Below are 18456 nucleotides of genomic sequence, written 5' to 3'. Positions count from 1 at the left end.
CCTCTCCATCTTTTCTGTCCACTTATGGTATCACACCCTTACCTACAGGTGCTGTACCCAAAGGAATAGAAATTTTGACCTGGGAATGGACATTGATATTTGGGGGTTTGCTATCCTCAGATTGCTCTTTTTGGGTCCTGATTGGCTTAGAGTAACTGTAAATAGCAATTGTTTTGCTCATAACCCCTAAGAATCTTTCTCTCCCACATTGATATTTTTTGTGTGACTATGTTAAAGAGGATATTCTCTGCCTCATCTCTCTTTTATCTATTTAGTCACTAAATGGGCATTGTCTTGGTCAGACTCAGACCTTTTAAAGACTTTAGCTTAAAAAGACCAAGGTCTTCTACTGCATCCAGGGTCATCTCCAGTCATCCTGATCCATATCTGGCCCTTGGACCCAGATGACTCTGGAGGAGAAAGTGAGGCTGATGACTTAACCCAGTACTCCCCTCCCACTCCCCAAACTTAAATCCAATTCACTTGCATGATGTGATATCACCTCTCTGCTATCACCTCTTCAAGATCAAAGGACAAATAAAACAAGCTTCTTTAAGGCTTAACTCAATGTATCCCCCTCACCCTAACCCCTACCCCTGCCCCAGAAAGTCTCTCTGTTATTAATGCTTTCTCACTACTGGAATTTTTTTATGCTTGTAACAATAGTAGTGGTAGTAATAATAATAATAACTAACATTTATATAGTATTTACTATGTGTCAGGCACTGTGCTAAGCTCTTTACAGTTATTTCATTTGATCCACTTAACAGTTCTTAGAGGTATGTGCTATTATTATCCTCATTTTATAGATGGGGATAGGCAAACAGATTAAATAATTTGCCCAGCATCTCCCAACTAGTAAGTGAGTAAGTCTGAATTTGAACTTGGATCTTTGCACTCTAATCCACTGTACCATCTAACTGCCTCTGTCTGCTTAGATGTTATATTTTTCTGGCAGAACATAAGCTCCTTGAGGAGAGGGACTATTTGATTTTTTTGTCTTGTGTGTCTAGCATCTAATCCAGTACTTTGCATAAGTATTTATATTACTTACTTTATAGTGTAGGTGACCATAAATGATGAGAATTTTTTATATTGTAAGAAAAAACAAGCATGCAATACACAATTCCTAGAAGGCATAAGGCCATCTAAACCAATGATCTCTTTTGAAGATAAGAAAACTGAGAATCAGAGAGGCTAAATGACTTGCCCAAGATCACACAAGTAATAGGATCAAATATGAGATTTGAGCTTAAATCTTCTGACTCAGGAACCAGTGCTTTTTTGCACCATATCATTGTGTTTCTCTTTTTTGGAAGCATCTTGATTTGAAGAGACAAAAGCATAACCTTTACATAAAGTCAGATATATCATTTAGTGTTTAAGTAAAAGAAATGAAAAATAAATTAAGACATAGCAGTAAAACATCTTGTATGACAAAATGCAACCTTGGCACTAGAATATATAAATGTACCTATAAGTATTTTTTATAGTACAAGCCAAAAAGCACAAACCCAATTTAAAAATGGGCATTAGAGGGGCTAGGTGGTGCAATGTATAGAGCACAGGCCCTGGAGTCAGGAGGACCTGAGTTCAAATTTGGCCTCAGACACTTAATAATTACCTAGCTGTGTGGCCTTGGGCAAGCCACTTAACCCCATTGCCTTGCAAAAACCTTTAAAAAAAGTAGGCATTAAAACTTATTCATCTTTTGTCAACTTCAGATTAGTAAGTTCATTTCTTTGATGTTATCCACACCATAACTGCTTTCTACATGTAATAAATCAGTTCAAGCTACAAGACAACGTGATCAAGACTTAGAAGTAGAATAAACAGTATCATAAAAATAAAATGTATTTCTAGCTTAGTCATCAAAAAAAGAAAAATAATATGCAACGTTTGTTTTTTTTTTATCTCTGTGGTTAAAAACATGTACATTCAGGGTGTTTGGGATCCTATCAAGCAAGGTCCATATATACTACCAATTATCAGCTTTTACCAAACCTTTCTTGTGAAACATTTCTGTTTTGACTTTAGATGTGATGAATATGTTACCCAGTTGGATGAGATGCAAAGACAGTTAGCAGCTGCAGAAGATGAGAAAAAGACACTAAATTCACTCTTACGGATGGCTATCCAGCAAAAACTCGCCTTGACTCAGCGACTGGAGGACTTAGAGTTTGACCATGAGCAGTCTCGACGAAGCAAAGGCAAGCTTGGAAAGAACAAGATCGGCAGCCCTAAAGTAAGTGGGGAGGCATCAGCCACCGTGCCCACCATAGACACTTTCTTCCTGCATAGTCAGGGTCCACAACCACCAAACATACTGCTCAGCAGTGGCACTCAGAGGAAAAGGTATGCATGCAGTAATCTTTACAGTATGGTGCAGTGACCAGATTTAAGTTAAAGCTATTCAGAGCAGCAATATTTTCTTGTTGGGGAGGAATGGGAGGGAAAGTAAGAAGGTGGGTGGATGTGGGGTAATCTTAAGTAAAAAACAAAAAACAAAACTCCTGATTATTGCACGTCTTCATGTCTCCATTGGTTAATCATAACATAATTTTAACTGTGTTTTGTCAGTTTTTTTAATCTCCAGTTTGCATGAATGTAACTTTTCCTCCCTCAAAAGATTTTAAAATGAGAGAAATAGCTGTTAACTTTTATAAATGAAGAAATATGTAACTCCAGAGATGTTGAAACTCAAAAGCAAATTGTACAAAAACTGAGCTACTTGACTGTTTCCTTTCTTTGAAAGAAGCATATGAACTTGTTCTTTTTGAAAATTTTTGTTCATATTGCTAAAATGATGGCTGGCTAAAAGAGAATGTCTGTGTCTAGTTAAAATGGAATAGATATTTTTAATATTTAAGTGGTATATATTTTATTTGCATGGTGAATTTTTCATCAAAGAAATTTAATTATACATTATTTAGTGGAATTTGTAACCCTCAGCCAGAGTCTTGTCTGTATATTTTCAGTCACATTAAAAAAATTCATTTTAGGGGTTATCAGTATACAGTCAAATGTTAGTAGTACCTTCTAAAGAAGACCCAACTTGACTAACTTTAAATAAATCTCTTCTTTGACCCAGAAAAGCTTACACAACATGGTTGTATCCTGCACTGGAAACCAAAGAAGTTAGCAAATTTACTTGTTTTTCATATTCAACAAATTAGACCACAATGAAAATTATGTTGTCACTCATAAGTTATTGAAAGGTAATTAAAGTAAAACTCTTTTGTTTTCTATATGTATTTTTCTTGTATCTCCTGCAAGACAATTTTCACCTTCCCTTTGTGATCAGAACCATCCCAGGACTTCAGGGGCTTTCTACCAACAGCATTTATTAAGAGTTCCCCCTGATCCCACCTCCACAGAATCATTTCTTCTGAGGGGCCCCCCTTCCCTGAGTGAATTCATCCAAGGGTACCGGCTCAGCAAGGAAAAAAGGTTAACTGTGGCACCACCAGGTAAACATTTTTTCCTTGGGTGCATGTGATACAAATGATGAGTTGAATAGGCTATTTTATCTTCCCATCCAAATATGTCCACTTCCACACATGCTCTGACTTAGATAAATCTTGACTCTTTCACCTTTGAAAGATTTATTTCATAGTAATGTTCCTTCTGTTTTACTCATTGTCAGAAAGTAACTACAGAAATCCTAGAAGCTATCTTTAATAGCCAAGGGTATAAAATTATAATTGGGGGGAGAAGATGTGTGTAAAAGGTGTGTCTTTTGCCACAGAATAGAGTTGGTCATAGATACAATATAGGATACATCACTGGAAAATGGGGTGTCATTATTTTTTGTAAAAATTAAGTAATAGGATGCATCTAATCAAAAACTTTTTTGGCCATATCCTTTTGTATTGAATCAAATTTTTTTCTCAAATACTGAACAAAATAAAAAAAATTCTAAAAACCCCATTTATTCTCAAGGTCACTTGGCTTTGCACAGTGTTCTTCCCTTGGAAACCCTAGAATATTTTTTCAAGATAAAGCCATTATTTGATTTAAATAATCACAGCTTATTTTGAATTTTACTTCATTAAGGAAAAGAGATTCAAATAAGAAACATAAATGAAAGCAATACTTCCCAGAAATCTGGGAAAAGAATAAAAGACATATTTTTAAAGGAATATATTGAATATAACTGAAATGAACTCCTTGATCAAGATGTCACTTTCTGATATCAGAATCACTGTTATTCCATTTCATAAGTATTTTATAGGAGAAAGAAAACTAGATTTAGAGTGAGAGAAGCTGGGTTCAAATCCCAGATCTACCATTTACTACCTTTGTGACCTTGTGACCTTTCCCTCCTCTGAACCCAATTTTCTCTTCTGTCAAATGAGTGGATTAAAGTAGATAACCTTGTAGTTATCGTCTAGTTCTAAATTTTTTATCTTATGCTGTCCCTGATGTGTAGTCCCCTCCAGTGGGAAAGAAGAAGAAATGTGATGCGCCTAAAATAATGAAAGCATTTCTCTATTATACAACAACAAAAAACTCATTCAGACTTCTGAGGAAGATTAAACTCATGTATAAAGTATACTTTCAAATTATAACTTGAGCATTCTATGCATCTTAATTAGGAAACTAATGGAAAAGTTGAAAGAATCTTATAGGATCATAAACTTCAGTGCAAATTTATAAATAGGATCTAAGGAGTTGGAAAGGACACCAGATACAAATTCTATGCAATCTGATTAATGGAAATCCAGCCACTGCTTCTAGTGAAGGAAAACTTACTCTCAAGGTAGTTCATTCAACACCACAAATCATTAAGAATTTTTTCCCCTATATCAGAATAAACTCTGCTTCTGTGTAACTTCCATCTATCTTTCTTAGTCCTACCTTTTGGGTCCAGGAGAATAAGTCTAATCCCTCTTCCACAACAGCCTTTTCAAATACTTGAAGTAGCTATCATGTCCCCTTTGAGTTTTCTTATTCAAGCTAAAATCATTCCCAGTTTTTCTGTTAATTTTCATATGGCGTGATCTTTAGGCTCTTTTCCATCCTAATTACCCACTTCTTGATGCTCACCTGCTTATCCATTCTAAACAGAACTTGCTACAGTACTCCAGAAATAGTTGATTAAGGGTGAAGTATACCAGGACTGATCAGATTATGTGTACTTTCCTTTCCTATCCTGAAAATTAAGCTTTTCTTTATGCAATTTAACAGAGCATATTTATTTTTTGGAAGTTACATCATGCTGCTGATTCTTAGTGAGCTTAGAGTAAGCCAAAATATCTAGATCTTTCTCAGGCCAACTGCCATCAATCTATAACTCTGTCATCTTGTACTTGTAAAGTAGGAAGCTCAAGATCTTATGTATATTTCTATTACATTTGATTCTGCTTGTAGCCTTTGGAGACTGTCTCTGGCATGCATACAATATACATCCAGATCTTGAAGGGACCTCAAAGACTTTTCTACCCTTGTTTTACATATGAGGAAACATGTAAGCTATCCCTCCTTGTGCATCATTTTCAAGTTTGTCTTCTGTGCTTTTAGTACCAGTTCTCTAGGACACTTCTCTTTGTTGGTAAAGTGATGTCTCTGCTTTTTTAGCATGCTGACCAGATATGCCTTAGCTTTCCTTCCAAAGAGCCAAGCATCTTTTAATTTCATGGCTGCAGTCAGTTTATACTGATCTTTTAGATGCACAATAAATATACGGGAACTTTTTTTTCTCTTTTCTTTTTAGTTTTTGGTTTTTGCAAGGCAATGGGGTTAAGCGACTTGCCCAGAGTCACACAGCTAGGTATTTATCAAATGTCCAGGGCTAGATAGAGCTATCTGCTGCACCAACTAGCTGCCCCTAGTAACTTCTTTTTGATAAACACAAAGATCAAAGTATTGGGTCAAGAACTCATTATTTTATAAAAACTATTTGGAAAAATGAAAAGTAGTTTGGTCAAAATTAGATATAAATCAACATCACACATTGGATACCAGTGTAATTTATTTATTTTTAACTTCTTTTTTATTAATTAATTTTACTTTTTTATTTAGCCTTGTTCAAATAGTCTTATTGTAAGAGTAAACAAAATACTCCCTCCCCCACAAAAATAAAAAAAAATTCACGAGAAATAAAGTGAAAAAAAGAGAAAAGATGTACTTCGGTCTGTGTTCTGATACCATCAGCTCTGTCTCATGATGGATAGCATTCTTTATCATATGTCCTTAGAGAAGTTACTTCCACAGGTAATGTTGCTGATTGTAATTCCTTCCATCCATTTCTCTCTACTACCAATTATTATATTTTCTCTCTCCTTTCATTCTGTCCCTCATCAAAAATGTGTTGTGGAATAGCTGAGTGGCACAGCAGACAGAGCACCAGCCCTGGGGCCTTGAGACACCCCCCCCCCCCAAGCTAACATCCTACACTAGAGACCCAGCACCTACCCATCCCTGTGGTCCTGGACAGGCCATCCAATTCCACCACCTTGCAAAAAGTAAAAAAGGAAAATGTGTTTTGACTATCCTTTCCCAAGATCTACCCTCTCTTCTGTTCCCTACCTCCCCCCTCCCCTCCCTCATACCCTTTCTCCCATTCCCTTTATCTCCTTTTCCTTCTAGATTTCTATGCCCTATTGAGTATATATGTTGTTTCCTTTCTGAACCATTTCCGATAAGAATGAGGCTCCCTCAATCCCCCTCACCTTCCTCCTTCCATACATAGAAAAAGCTATTTCTTGACTCTTTTACATGAATTATCTTAGTCTATTCTACCTATTCTTTCCTTTCTCCCAGTACACTTTCTTTTCACCCATTGACTCGTAGGAGTATTATCAGGGATACCAGTGTAATTTAGACAAAAAAGGTGATATGAGCAAATGGAAGAAATTACCTGTCAGATCTATGGATGGAAAGAGTTAATGCCCAAACTACAAAAAGGAAGATTAACAGGAAGTTAAATGAATAATTTTAATTACATAAAATTTAAAATTTGCACAAATAAAACCAATGTGGCTAAAATTAGAACAAAAGAAGGAAACTAGGGGGAAAATCTTTGTAGCAACTTTCTATAGTAAAAGTATATTTTTAAGATACATAAGGAATTGAAATAAATTTATAACAATAAAAGCTGTTCTCCAAATAATAAATGGACAGTGACTATGAATATGTGGTTTTCAGAGAAAGAAATCCAAATTATCAATAGTCATGTGAAAAAATATTCTAAATCACAAGTAAAGAAATATAAATTTAAAAACTCTGAGGTACCATCTTATACTCTTTAGACTGACTAAGAAGATAAAGAAAATGACAAATTCTAGAGTGGATATGGGAAAATAAATGTACTAATGTACTTTTGTGGATCTGTGAACCCTTTGATCCAGTCATTCTGAAAAACAATTTGGAACTATGATCACTTGTTATTAAACCTGTCCTCTTTGACTGGTAATAGTGCTACTGGGTCTATACTCCAAAAGAGTAAAGACATCTATGTTCAAAAATATTTATGACCATTCTTTTTGTGAAAGCAAAGAATGGGAAACTGAGGGGATGCCTACTAATAGGGGAATTATGCTATGTGAATGTGATGGAATTACTTTTATCCTGTAAGGAATGATAAAAAGGATGGTTTTCCGAAAAACCTGAAAAGACTTGTATGAACTTATATAAGTGAACTGAGAAGAGCCAGATAAACAATTTATATAATAAAAGCAACATTAGCAACATTAAGATAATCAATTTGGAAAGACTAAGGAAATTTTATTAACAAAATGACCAACCACAGTTCCAAAGGGCTTGTGATGAAATATGCTATACACTTAAGAGCTGATGAATTTGGGTTGCATATTGAAGCATATTTTCTTTTTTTTCTTTTCTTTTTTGGACAGTGCTAATGTGGTCATTTGTTTTATTTCACTTTATTATTTGTAATGTGTTTTGTTTTTCTTGCCTTCTCAGTTGGTTGAGAAAGGGAGGAGAGTTTACAATTGAAAACAAAATTGAATTTTTAAAAGAGATTGCTTTAAATATTTTAAATATATTAGAATTTTTCTATCTTTAACCTCCTTGGAATATGTGGATAGCTGTAACATCTCTCTTATATTATGTACATTTTGGTCTCTTTCTTAATATAATTCCAAATGACTTTCTTCAGTTATTGGTCAATTGACAGCTACACCAAAAATAGGTCAGTACCTTACCCCAGCCCTCCAACACTATTACCACCTTTTTTCATCTTTTCCAAATTGTTAGAAATGAGGTGAAAGCCTCATCTGGAGGTATTTTTATATGGATGTTAAGCATTTACAGTTCTTTTAAGAACTGTTTTTCATATATGTGTGTATATAAGTTATACGTTATAGGTATAAAAGTTCCTTTTATAACTTTTATAACATGTTTCCTCATTGAATCATTTTTTAGTACATAAGTTTTTAATTACTTTATATTTTGTGATTATCTCCTTTTGTGGAAGAAAGATATTACCCTCACTAATCATAGTTGTAAAAGGTACCTGATGTAGTTTTCATTTAATTATTTTTAATATTAAGATGGGGAATCATTTTGAGTTTGTTATCTTATATGGTGCAAATAATGCTTTGTCTCATTTCTTTCAAACTACTTTCTACTTTTCCTTGATTTTCTTATCAAATGGGAAGTTTTTATTTTGTTGGGTTTTTAAAATAGTGAATTATTTAGTAAAATAGTTTCAATAGTTTCAAATTCTTCATTATTTCTCTAGTCTGCTTCATTGATCTACTTTTCTAGGTTATAATCAGTACCAGATAGTTTTTTATTGCTATTTTATCATATAATTTGAGGACTGAAAGTCTTATTCCCATTCTATTTCTAATTTTTTATTTCTTTTGACATTGTAGTTACTTTGTTCCTCCAAATAAGTTTTACTATTATTTTTCTACCTATGTGAAATATTTTCTTGGTAACCTGCTGAGTATAGTACTAAAACTATGATTCAATTTAGGTAGAATCATCATTTTTAATATATTCATGTGGCCTGTAAAAAGAGAAATATCTACCAGGATCTCCTACCTTGAGGGCCGAGCTAGATCTTTTCCTCAAAAACAAAAGCATTCTAAGCATTATTAAAAAGAATGACATTCAAGTCATTGATTTGTCTTCCTGATCCCTTAGGGCTAAAAGAGTCCCACCAACATGAAATCAAGACCCTTCTAACTTGGGAGGTTGACTAGAGCAGTCCAAGTCTCCACACTTCTTGGCTCCATCCACACCCACTCCATAGTTTAGAAAGTCTGATAAGAAATTTTAACCAGATGGCTTTCTGTTTGGTGATGAGAATGAATTATATCTACCCAAGCTAAACATTGTATTTTTGTTGAGTATTCTTTCTATGCTGTAGCTGTTGTTATTTTTTTTTCTTATGCTATAACTAAGTCCTACTGTTAACTGTTAAATGTTTTCAGAAATGCTAGCAGTTTCCTCTCAAACTAGAAAAACTTTGAATAGAGACCTGGTGAAGGAATCATCACTTATATGAAGAGAAATTTATCTAAATTTGATGATGCTAATTAATTGAAAAGATAGTCACCAAGTGATAAAATTTTTTGATCAAAACTCATGAAATTATTAGTAAAATATCTATACCATTACATCTCTAATCACCTAAATTAACCATAGTACAGTTTTTTTGGGGGGGGATTACAGATTTTTTGAAGAAACTACACAAAACATCTATATATTTACCCTTGAAATATCTTAATAAGAGCCTCTGTTGGAATTGTCTTATATTTTTCATGTATTTCTTTATTTTTTAATTCTCTGTTCAAATCTCAGTTACATTTTGGATTCTTCTTGTCTTTGATCCTCTCCATCCTCAAGTCTATTTTGCTGGTCAAAGTATTAACATGAAATTCTAGGCAGGAAAAGTCACCATATATAATGTTTCATGAAATTGATGATTATTCAATCATGAGCTAGTAGGTAAGTGTATACATCATTAATCCTGATAAAACAAGTTCAAGATTTTATAATTGCTAAACTATTATGTTTTAAAATTTTATTTAGTTTTCTAATTATATATATACATATATATATATATATATATATATATAAAATTAGTTTTCAAAATTCATTTTTGCAAAGTGTTATTCCTACTACCCTTCACTGGCCCCACTTAAGATAGCAAAAAATCTGATATATGTTATACATTACAATCATATTACACATATTTCAATATTAGTCATGCTGTGAAAGAAAAATCAGAATAAAAGGAAAAGCCATGAGAAAGAAAAATTTTTAAAAAAATTTTTTAAAAAAAGCAAAAATAGTATGCTTTGGTCTACATTCAAACTTTTGTTTTGAAAACCTGGCCTTTGTAGGATAAAAAATCAATTAAGAGTCACACAAAAGCAGCAACCAATTTGCCATAGCTGGATGATGAGTTCTTAGACAGAAAAAGAAGGGCGTAGAATTAGGAAAAAATGATTCTCTTCTCTTTTTTAATATTAAAAAGGATCTTAAAATTTTAATCACTACATATAACAAATGCTTTGAATAGACATCAGTTTTTTTTCTGGATGTGGTTGACATTTTCTATCACAAAGTCTTTTAGAATTGTCTTTGATAACTATATTGGTGAGAAGAGCTAAATCTATCATAATTGATCATCATACAATGTTGCTGTTACTATGTACAGTATTCTCCTGATTCTGCTCACTTCACTCAGTATCATGATATATTACATTTAAAGGCTTTCACTTTGGTTATTTGAAAAATCCCTTCCTATATTCTGTAATCCACCAAACCAGACTTGAATAAGACATTTAACATGTAAAATTCCCTCAAAATTATACTTTATGTTCCATCAGATTTTCATTGTGGAAACTTCAGCCAACATGAAAAGAAATATCTAAGATTAGTATCCTCCTAGTATTTTTTTAACCTGTCTGGCATATCATTCCTTCTTAAATGTATGTTATGGAGTAGTTGAGTGGCATAGCAAATAGAGCCTGGAGCCAGTTGGACCCAAGCCCAAATCCCATCCCAGATATCCAACAACCACCCAGCCACATGGTCTGAGGCAGGCCACTCAATCCCACCATCTTGCAAAAAAGAACAAAAAAAATATATTGTATCTGACTAACCTCTCCCACAATCTTCCCTCTTCTCTGTTACCTACACTCCCGCTTCCCTTCCCTGACCCCTTTCTCCCATTCCCTTCCTCTCCTTTTACCTCTAGGGTAAGAGAGATTTCTATACCCTAATAAGTGTGTATGTTATTTCCTCTCTGAGCCATTTCCAGTGAGAATGTAGGCTTACTCACTCCCCCTCACCTTCCCCCCCTTCCACTCCTTTGCAGAAGCTTTTTCTTGACTCTTTTACTTGAAATATCTTAGCCCATTCTACCTCTCCTTTCCCTTTCTCCCAGTACATTCCTTTTTGCCTATATTATACCTTCATATTCAGTTTTCTCCTATGCCAAATATATATATATATATATATATATATATATATATATATCTGCTCTATTAATTGAGAGGGTTCATATGAGTTTTCAGTATCATCTTCCCATGCAGGAATACAAGCAGTTCAGCATCATTAAATCACTCATAATTAGTCCTTCCTGTCCACCCCTCTATGCTTCACCTGAGTCCTGTACTTGGAGACCAAACTTTCTTTTCAGCTATGGTCATTTCAACAGGAAAGTTTGAAAGTCCCCCGTTTCAATGAATGTCTATCTTTTCCCCTGAAAGAGGATGTTCAGTTTTGCTGATAGATGATTTTTGGTTATAATCCAAGCCCTTTTTGCCTTCTGTAATATTATATTCCAAACCCTATGAGGCCTTGATGTATACACTGCTAAATCCTGTGTAATCTTGACTGTAGCTCCACAATATTTGAATTGTTTCTTTCTGTCTGCTTTTAATATTCTTTGACTTGGGACTTTTGGAATTTGGCTGTAATATTCCTGGGAGTTATTTTTTGGAATCTCTTTCAGGAAGTGATCAGTGGATTCCTTTGATTTCTGGTTTATCCTCTGCTTCCAGGATATCACAGGGCAATTTTTCAATAGAAATTCTTTGAAAATGAAGTCAAGTTTCTCTTCCTGGTCATGACCTTCAAGTAGCCCAATAATTTTTAAATTTTCTCTTCAGGATTTGTTTTTCTATCTCCTTTTCCATCTGGCCAGTTCTGCTTTTGAAGATTCTTCTCATTGACCTTTTGGGCTGCTTTTCCCATTTGACCTAAACTTGTTTTTAAGATTTTTTTTCTTCAGTTTTCTTGTGTCTCCTTGACTAAGCAGCTGACTTGGTTTTCATAATTTTCCTTGCATCACTCTCATTTCTCTTCCCAGTTTTTCCTCTACCTCCCTTACTCAATTTTCAATTTTTTTGAACTCTTCCATAGCCTGAGACCATTTCCTATTTTTCTTGTAGGCTTTGGATGCAGGAGCTTTGACTTTGTCATCTTCTGAGTATGTATTTTGATCCTCCTTGAGACCAAAGTAATTGTCTATGGTCAGATTCTTTTTCTTCTGTCATTTGTTTATTTCCCCAGCCTATGACTTGATTTTAACTCTTTTGTTAAGGTGAGACTCTGCTTCCAGGATGGAGGATACGCTTTCCCAAGCTTTTGAGGGTTTTTACAGACTGTTCTCCTTGGCTTGTGCTCTGATCTATGGATGACCATAAGCACTCCCCTCTGCCCTGGAGTTGTGAGGAGGGCATCTGCTCCCCCATGGTAGTATGGTCCCAGAATGGATCTGAGTATGAACAAAGTAACAGAGTCCTGTCCCAGTGATAGCAGTCTCACCTGGCCCCCTTACCTTCAGTGTGCTAAGTGCTCTGGAAGGAGGTTCTGAGTGACTTCCCAGGACTGCTTTTTGTTCGTGGAGCCAGGACTCTCCTGGGGGCTGTGCTGAGGCCTGCACTGGCCTGAACTCCATTCACTCTGATGCCACAGAGTTTTCCTGATAATCCTCCAAGATATCCTTGGCAATCACTGGACTAAGAGGTCTGGAAACTGAAGCTGCCATGGACACAGGTGTCCCCAAGGACCCAGGATCCCTGTGGGTTTTTCCTGGATGACTGAAACTGGTTTGTTCCAGTGGCCCTTTCCAACCCAGTGGAACAGACCCTTTCCATGGATCTTCCAAGTAGTCACAGACTGGAAAATTGTTTCATGCAGTCTTTCTGTGGTTTCTGCCATTCTAGAATTTGAGTAGAGTCTTAAAGATATTTGGAGTGGTCTAGAGGAGAACTTCTACAGTTTCCTGCTTTCACTCTTCCATCTTGGCTCTGCCCCCTAAAATTATTTTTTGTAGGAAATATGAATGCTTACAAACTTGAGCATTTTCCTACAATATAAATATATTGAATAAATGTAAGATTAAAAATCTTCCCTTTTCAAATTACCTTCATCTACATGTAAACATCACATATGCAACTAATTATTTACATTCAAATTTATGCTCTTTAAAGTCACAGACTATATTTTTCCCTGCCTTTGTATTTTCAGTGCTTATTAGCACAGTGCTATTAAATGTTTAATAAATACTTGTTGATTGATTAGTAAAAATCGAACAATATATACACTTTGGTTTTTTATTATATTATTTTTGTTTTTATTTATATTTTTATTTATTTACACATTACCAAAATAGTCTTGTTGTGAGAGTAAAAATAATACCCCCCTCCCCCTACAAAAATAAAAAAAACTCATGAGAAATAAAGTGAAAGAAAGAGATAAAAATGTGATTCAGTCTGTGTTCAGATACCATAATCTCTATCTCTAGGGTGGATGGCATTCTTTATCTTAGTCCATCAGAGAAGTTACTTCCATATTTTTCCACAGTTGCTGTTACTGATTATAATTCCCTCCATTCATTCCTCACCAGTACCATTTATTATATTTTCTCTCTCCTTTCACTCTGTTCCTCTTCAAAATGTGCTGCGGGGCAGCTAGTGGCATAGTAGACAGAGCACCGTTCCTGGGCCAGGAGACTCCAAACCCACATCCCACTCCAGAGATCCAGAAGCCACCCATCTGCAGGGTCCTGGACATGCTACTCAATCCCACTACCTTGCTAAAATAAAAAAAAAAAAGATATATCTGACTATCATGGGGGAACCATGATCTAGCCTCTCCTCTATCACCTCTCATCCCCCTCCCCTCTCTGTACCCTTTCTCTCCTTTCTCTTATAGATTTCTATACCTATTAAGTATATATGTTGTATCCTCTTTGAGCCATTTCTGATGAGAGTGTAGGCTCCCTCATTCCCCCCTCAACTTCCCACCTTCCACACCATTGCAAAAGCTGTTTCTTTTTATTTTTAAAATAAATTTAATTTATTTAAGGCAACAGGGTTAACTGACTTGCCCAAGGTCACACAACCAGGCAATTATTAAATGTCTGAGGTTGGGTTCGAACTCTGAATTCCTTCTGAATCTAGGGCCAGTGCTCTATTCATTGCACCACCTAGCTGCTCCCCTTTTTCTTGATTCTTTTATATGAAATATCTTAGCCTATTTTCCTTCTCCTTTCCCTTTCTCCCAGTACATTTCCTTTTCACCCATTGACTCCATTTTACAGTATCCTGTGCCTTGTCTATATATGCTCCTTCTAACTGTTTTATTAAATGAGAAGATTCATATGAATATTATCAATATCTTCTTTCCATGCAGGAATTTATGCAGTTCAACCTCATTAAATCCCTCATAATTTACCCTTCTCATCCACCCTCTCTATGCTTCCTGTACTTGAAGATCCCACTTTCTGTTCAGGTCTGGTCATTTCAACAGGAACATTTGAAAGTCCCCTGTTTCATTAAATATCTATATTTTCCCTTGGAAGAGGATGTTCAGTTTTGCTGGGTAGTTGACTTTATTTGCATTCCAAGCTCTTTTGCCTTCTGGAATATTATATTCCAAGCCCTACAAGCCTTTAATATAGCTGCTGATAGGTTCTGTGTGATCCTGACTGTAGTTCCATGTTATTTAAATTGTTTCCTTCTGGTTGCTTGTAATATTTTCTCTTTGACTTGGGAGTCTGGAACTTGGCTATAATATTCCTGGGGGTTATTTTTTATTTCTTTCTGGAGGGGATAAATGGATTCTCTCAGTTTCTATTTTGCCCTCTGCTTCTAGACTATCAGGGCAGTTTTCAGATAGAAATTCTTCAAAATGAAGTCAAGGCTCTTTTCCTGATCATGACTTTCAGGTAGAACACTAATTTTCAAATTATCTCTCCTGGATCTGTTTTCCAGATCAGTTTTTTTCCAATGAGATATTTCACATTTTCTTCTAGTTTTCCATTCTTTTGGTATTATGTTATTGTTTCATGATTCTTACAAAACCATCAGCTTCCTTTAGGTCCATTCTACATTTGAAAGTGTTGTTTTCTTCAGAGAGCTTTCTTATCTTCTTTTCCATCTGGCCGATTCTGCTTTGTAAGGCATTCTTCTCCTCAATAACCTTAGAAGCCATCCATTCCAACTTTTAAAAAAAGTCTATCACATTCCCCATAGGTGATCACCCAGCCAGATCTTGAAGAATGCTAGTGATAGTTATACCACCTATATCACATGCTTGCTGAGAGAATCAAATTAGGTAATATATGTAAAATTCCAAATATTTAATCAATGTAAGCTATGTATTCTATTATTGCTGAATTCTTGAAAAGAAGAATGTTAAAGCAGATAGAAACTTGGTTTCTAAGTAAGAACTGGGTTAAAGTCTAGTTCTAATGCCTTCTAGCCAGATCCTGTAAAAGTAATTTAACTTCTCAGTGCTTCTAAGACTAGAAACCAAGGATTGAGGGCTATACCCTAGGAGAGAGAGTTTTCTCATTCAGAGTTTCCTATAGCAATGAAATCATAAACTTTGATTAAATAATTATTTACTCTTAACTCTTATTAAGATATAATGTAGGAAGCTGGAAAGCAGGAACCTCTAGGCAGCTGCACCCTAAGTGCTCAGCTCACCAAAGGTAAGGGAGTGGAGGGAAACTTCCGAGGTCTGCCCTCTGTCCCTGGAACAGGACTCTGGAGCTCTGACTACATTCAGATCCTGATTGTAATCTAGGCCCCCCAAAGAACAGGGACCCCCCCACCTCAGCCCCATGGCAGAGGGGTACACTTGTGGTCATTCACAGACCAGGAGAACAGTCAAAGCCTCACATACTGAGGTCCTTGTGAGGTGTCCCAATAAAACTCAAAAGCTCAAGAAGCACTCCAAAACCAGGTATAGGCTGAGGAAATGAGTAAGTGGGGAAAAAAAAGGAACCTGACTATTGACAAATACTTTGTGTATGATCCCAAGGAGGATGAAAATACTCAATCTGAAGATGAGGAAGTACAAGCTTCTGCATCTAAAGACTCCCAAGAAAAATGAAAGTTGGGTTTGGGCTATGATAGAGCTTGAAAAAGATTTTGAAAATCAAGTAAGGGAGATAGGAGAAAAATTGAGAAAAGAAATGAGAGAGGTGCAGGAAAAACATGAAGAAGAAGTCATCAGCTTAGTCAAGGAGATCCAAAAGAATTCTGAAGAAAATAACATGTTAAAAACCAGCTTAGGTCCAATGGATAAAACAGTTCAAAAAGATATTGAGGAGAAGAATGCTTTAAAAAGCAGAATTGGTCAGATGGAAAAGGAGATAAGAAAGCTCTCTGAGGAAAACAAATCCTTTAGATGTAGAATAGAACTAAAGGAAACTGATGACTTTATGAGAAATCAAAATACAATGCTTCAGCACCAAAAGAATGAAAAATTAGAAGAAAATGTGAAACATCTCATTGAACAAAACAACTGATATGGGGTGGCTTAGGTGGTGTAGTAGATAGAGCACCAGCCCTGGAGTCAGGAGTACCTGAATTCAAATCTGACCTCAGATACTTAATAATTACCTAGCTGTGTGGCCTTGGGCAAGTCACTTAAGCCATTTGCCTTTCAAAAACCTAAAACAAACAAACAAACCAAAAAACCCCTGAAAAAACAACTGATCTGGAAAACAGATTCAGGAAAGATAATTTAAAAATTATTGGGAGTTTGAACAAAGACTATTACCTTCAATTTAGAGGGGAAAAAACCTGTTATCTTATTATGTAATTTTGTGATCTCTTATACTTTATTTTTCTTCCTTAAGGATATGATTTCTATCTCATCACATTCAACTTAGATCAATGCATACCATGGAAAAGCGACATAGCATAATCTGGTAGTGTCAAACTGAAATAGAAACAGAGGCCACTTAAACATACATAAGAGTACCTCCAGGATGCATATTGATTTAGAAAATCCCATATAAGTATTATCTAGATTTTATTGTGTTTTTGCTTTATTTTGTTAAATGTTTTCTAATTAAATGTTAATTGGATTCTGGCTGCACTTGGAAGTGCTGTGAATAACATGGGACAGCTTGTGCTACATATATTACATATTGGATAGAAAACAAGCCTCAGAGATCTGGAAGTTCTTGTTATTCAGTCATTAGTTGTACCTGACTCTTCCTGACCCCCTGGACCATAGCATACCAGATTTTATATCCTCCACTATTTCTCAAAGTCTGTTCAAGACTATGTACATTGTTTCCATGTCAATATCTTTCCATCTCCTTCTCTGTCATCCCCTTTTCCTTTTGTCTTCAATCTTTCCCAACATCAGATCTTTTCCAGTAAATTCTGTCTTCTCATTGTATGGTTAAAGTGTTTAAGCTTCAGCTTCAGTATTTGATCTTCCAGTTAATGGTCTCAATTAAGTTTTTTAAAATATTGACTGATTTGATGTCCAAGGACTCTCAAAAAGTTTTCTTTAACACCATAATTTGAAAATGTTGATTCTGCAATGCTGAGCTTGGCTTATAGTCCAGCTGTCACAACAATACATTGGCAAGGTGATGTCTCTGCTTTTTAGTATATTGTCCAGATTTGGCACAACTTTCCTTCCAACTTGCTCAAGTGTCTTTTCATTTCATGACTGCAGTCAATATGCACAGTAAGAATATAGACTCTCCTCCCTGTGGATGACAGGGAAAAAGACTTGCTAAGATCTTAGTTTTTTGATGTCAAGCTTCAATTCAGCTTTTTATATTCTCTTCTTTTATCCTCATCAAGAAGCTTCTTAATTATTCTTTACTTTGGATCATTTGCTTATCTGATAATGATCTTTCTCCAAGCAAACCTTAACTCTGGCTTTTGATTCATCATTGGCACTTTACCCAATGCACTCTGTATTTTAAGTTAAAAAATAAGGTGGAAAATATATTGCTTTGTCATATTTCTTTTCCAGTCTTAAACAAAACAGTTGTTACTTATTCAGTTCTCTTCTTGGTCTGTATACAGGTTCCTCAGGAGCCAAGTAAGATAATGTGGTACTTCTCTCTTTGAGGACTTGCTACATTTTGTTGTGATCCACATAGGATTTAGTATAGTCAGTGAAGTAGAAGTAGATTTTTTCCCTGGAACTGCCTTCATTTCTCCATAATCCAGTGAATGTTGCCAATTCGGTTTCTAGGTC

The 18456-nt window shown here is 35.3% G+C and overlaps 1 protein-coding gene across 3 annotated transcripts in view; it reads left to right on the top strand.

Annotated features, from left to right (window-relative positions):
- Positions 1 to 18456, top strand: part of BICD1 (BICD cargo adaptor 1) — a 191596-nt gene that overhangs the window by 133588 nt on the left and 39552 nt on the right. For 2 of the 3 annotated variants that reach the window (XM_074194762.1, XM_074194764.1), the window contains exons 7-8: positions 2038 to 2355; positions 3277 to 3470. In XM_074194762.1, coding sequence (XP_074050863.1) covers positions 2038 to 2355; positions 3277 to 3470 — 512 coding nt within the window. The remainder of the gene's footprint in view (positions 1 to 2037; positions 2356 to 3276; positions 3471 to 18456) is intronic. The other variant, XM_074194763.1, reaches the window with a different exon arrangement.

Source organism: Macrotis lagotis, chromosome 7 (assembly GCF_037893015.1).
Source record: "Macrotis lagotis isolate mMagLag1 chromosome 7, bilby.v1.9.chrom.fasta, whole genome shotgun sequence".
Classification (NCBI taxonomy): domain Eukaryota; kingdom Metazoa; phylum Chordata; class Mammalia; order Peramelemorphia; family Peramelidae; genus Macrotis; species Macrotis lagotis.
This window is presented reverse-complemented; position numbering and strand designations above follow the sequence as displayed.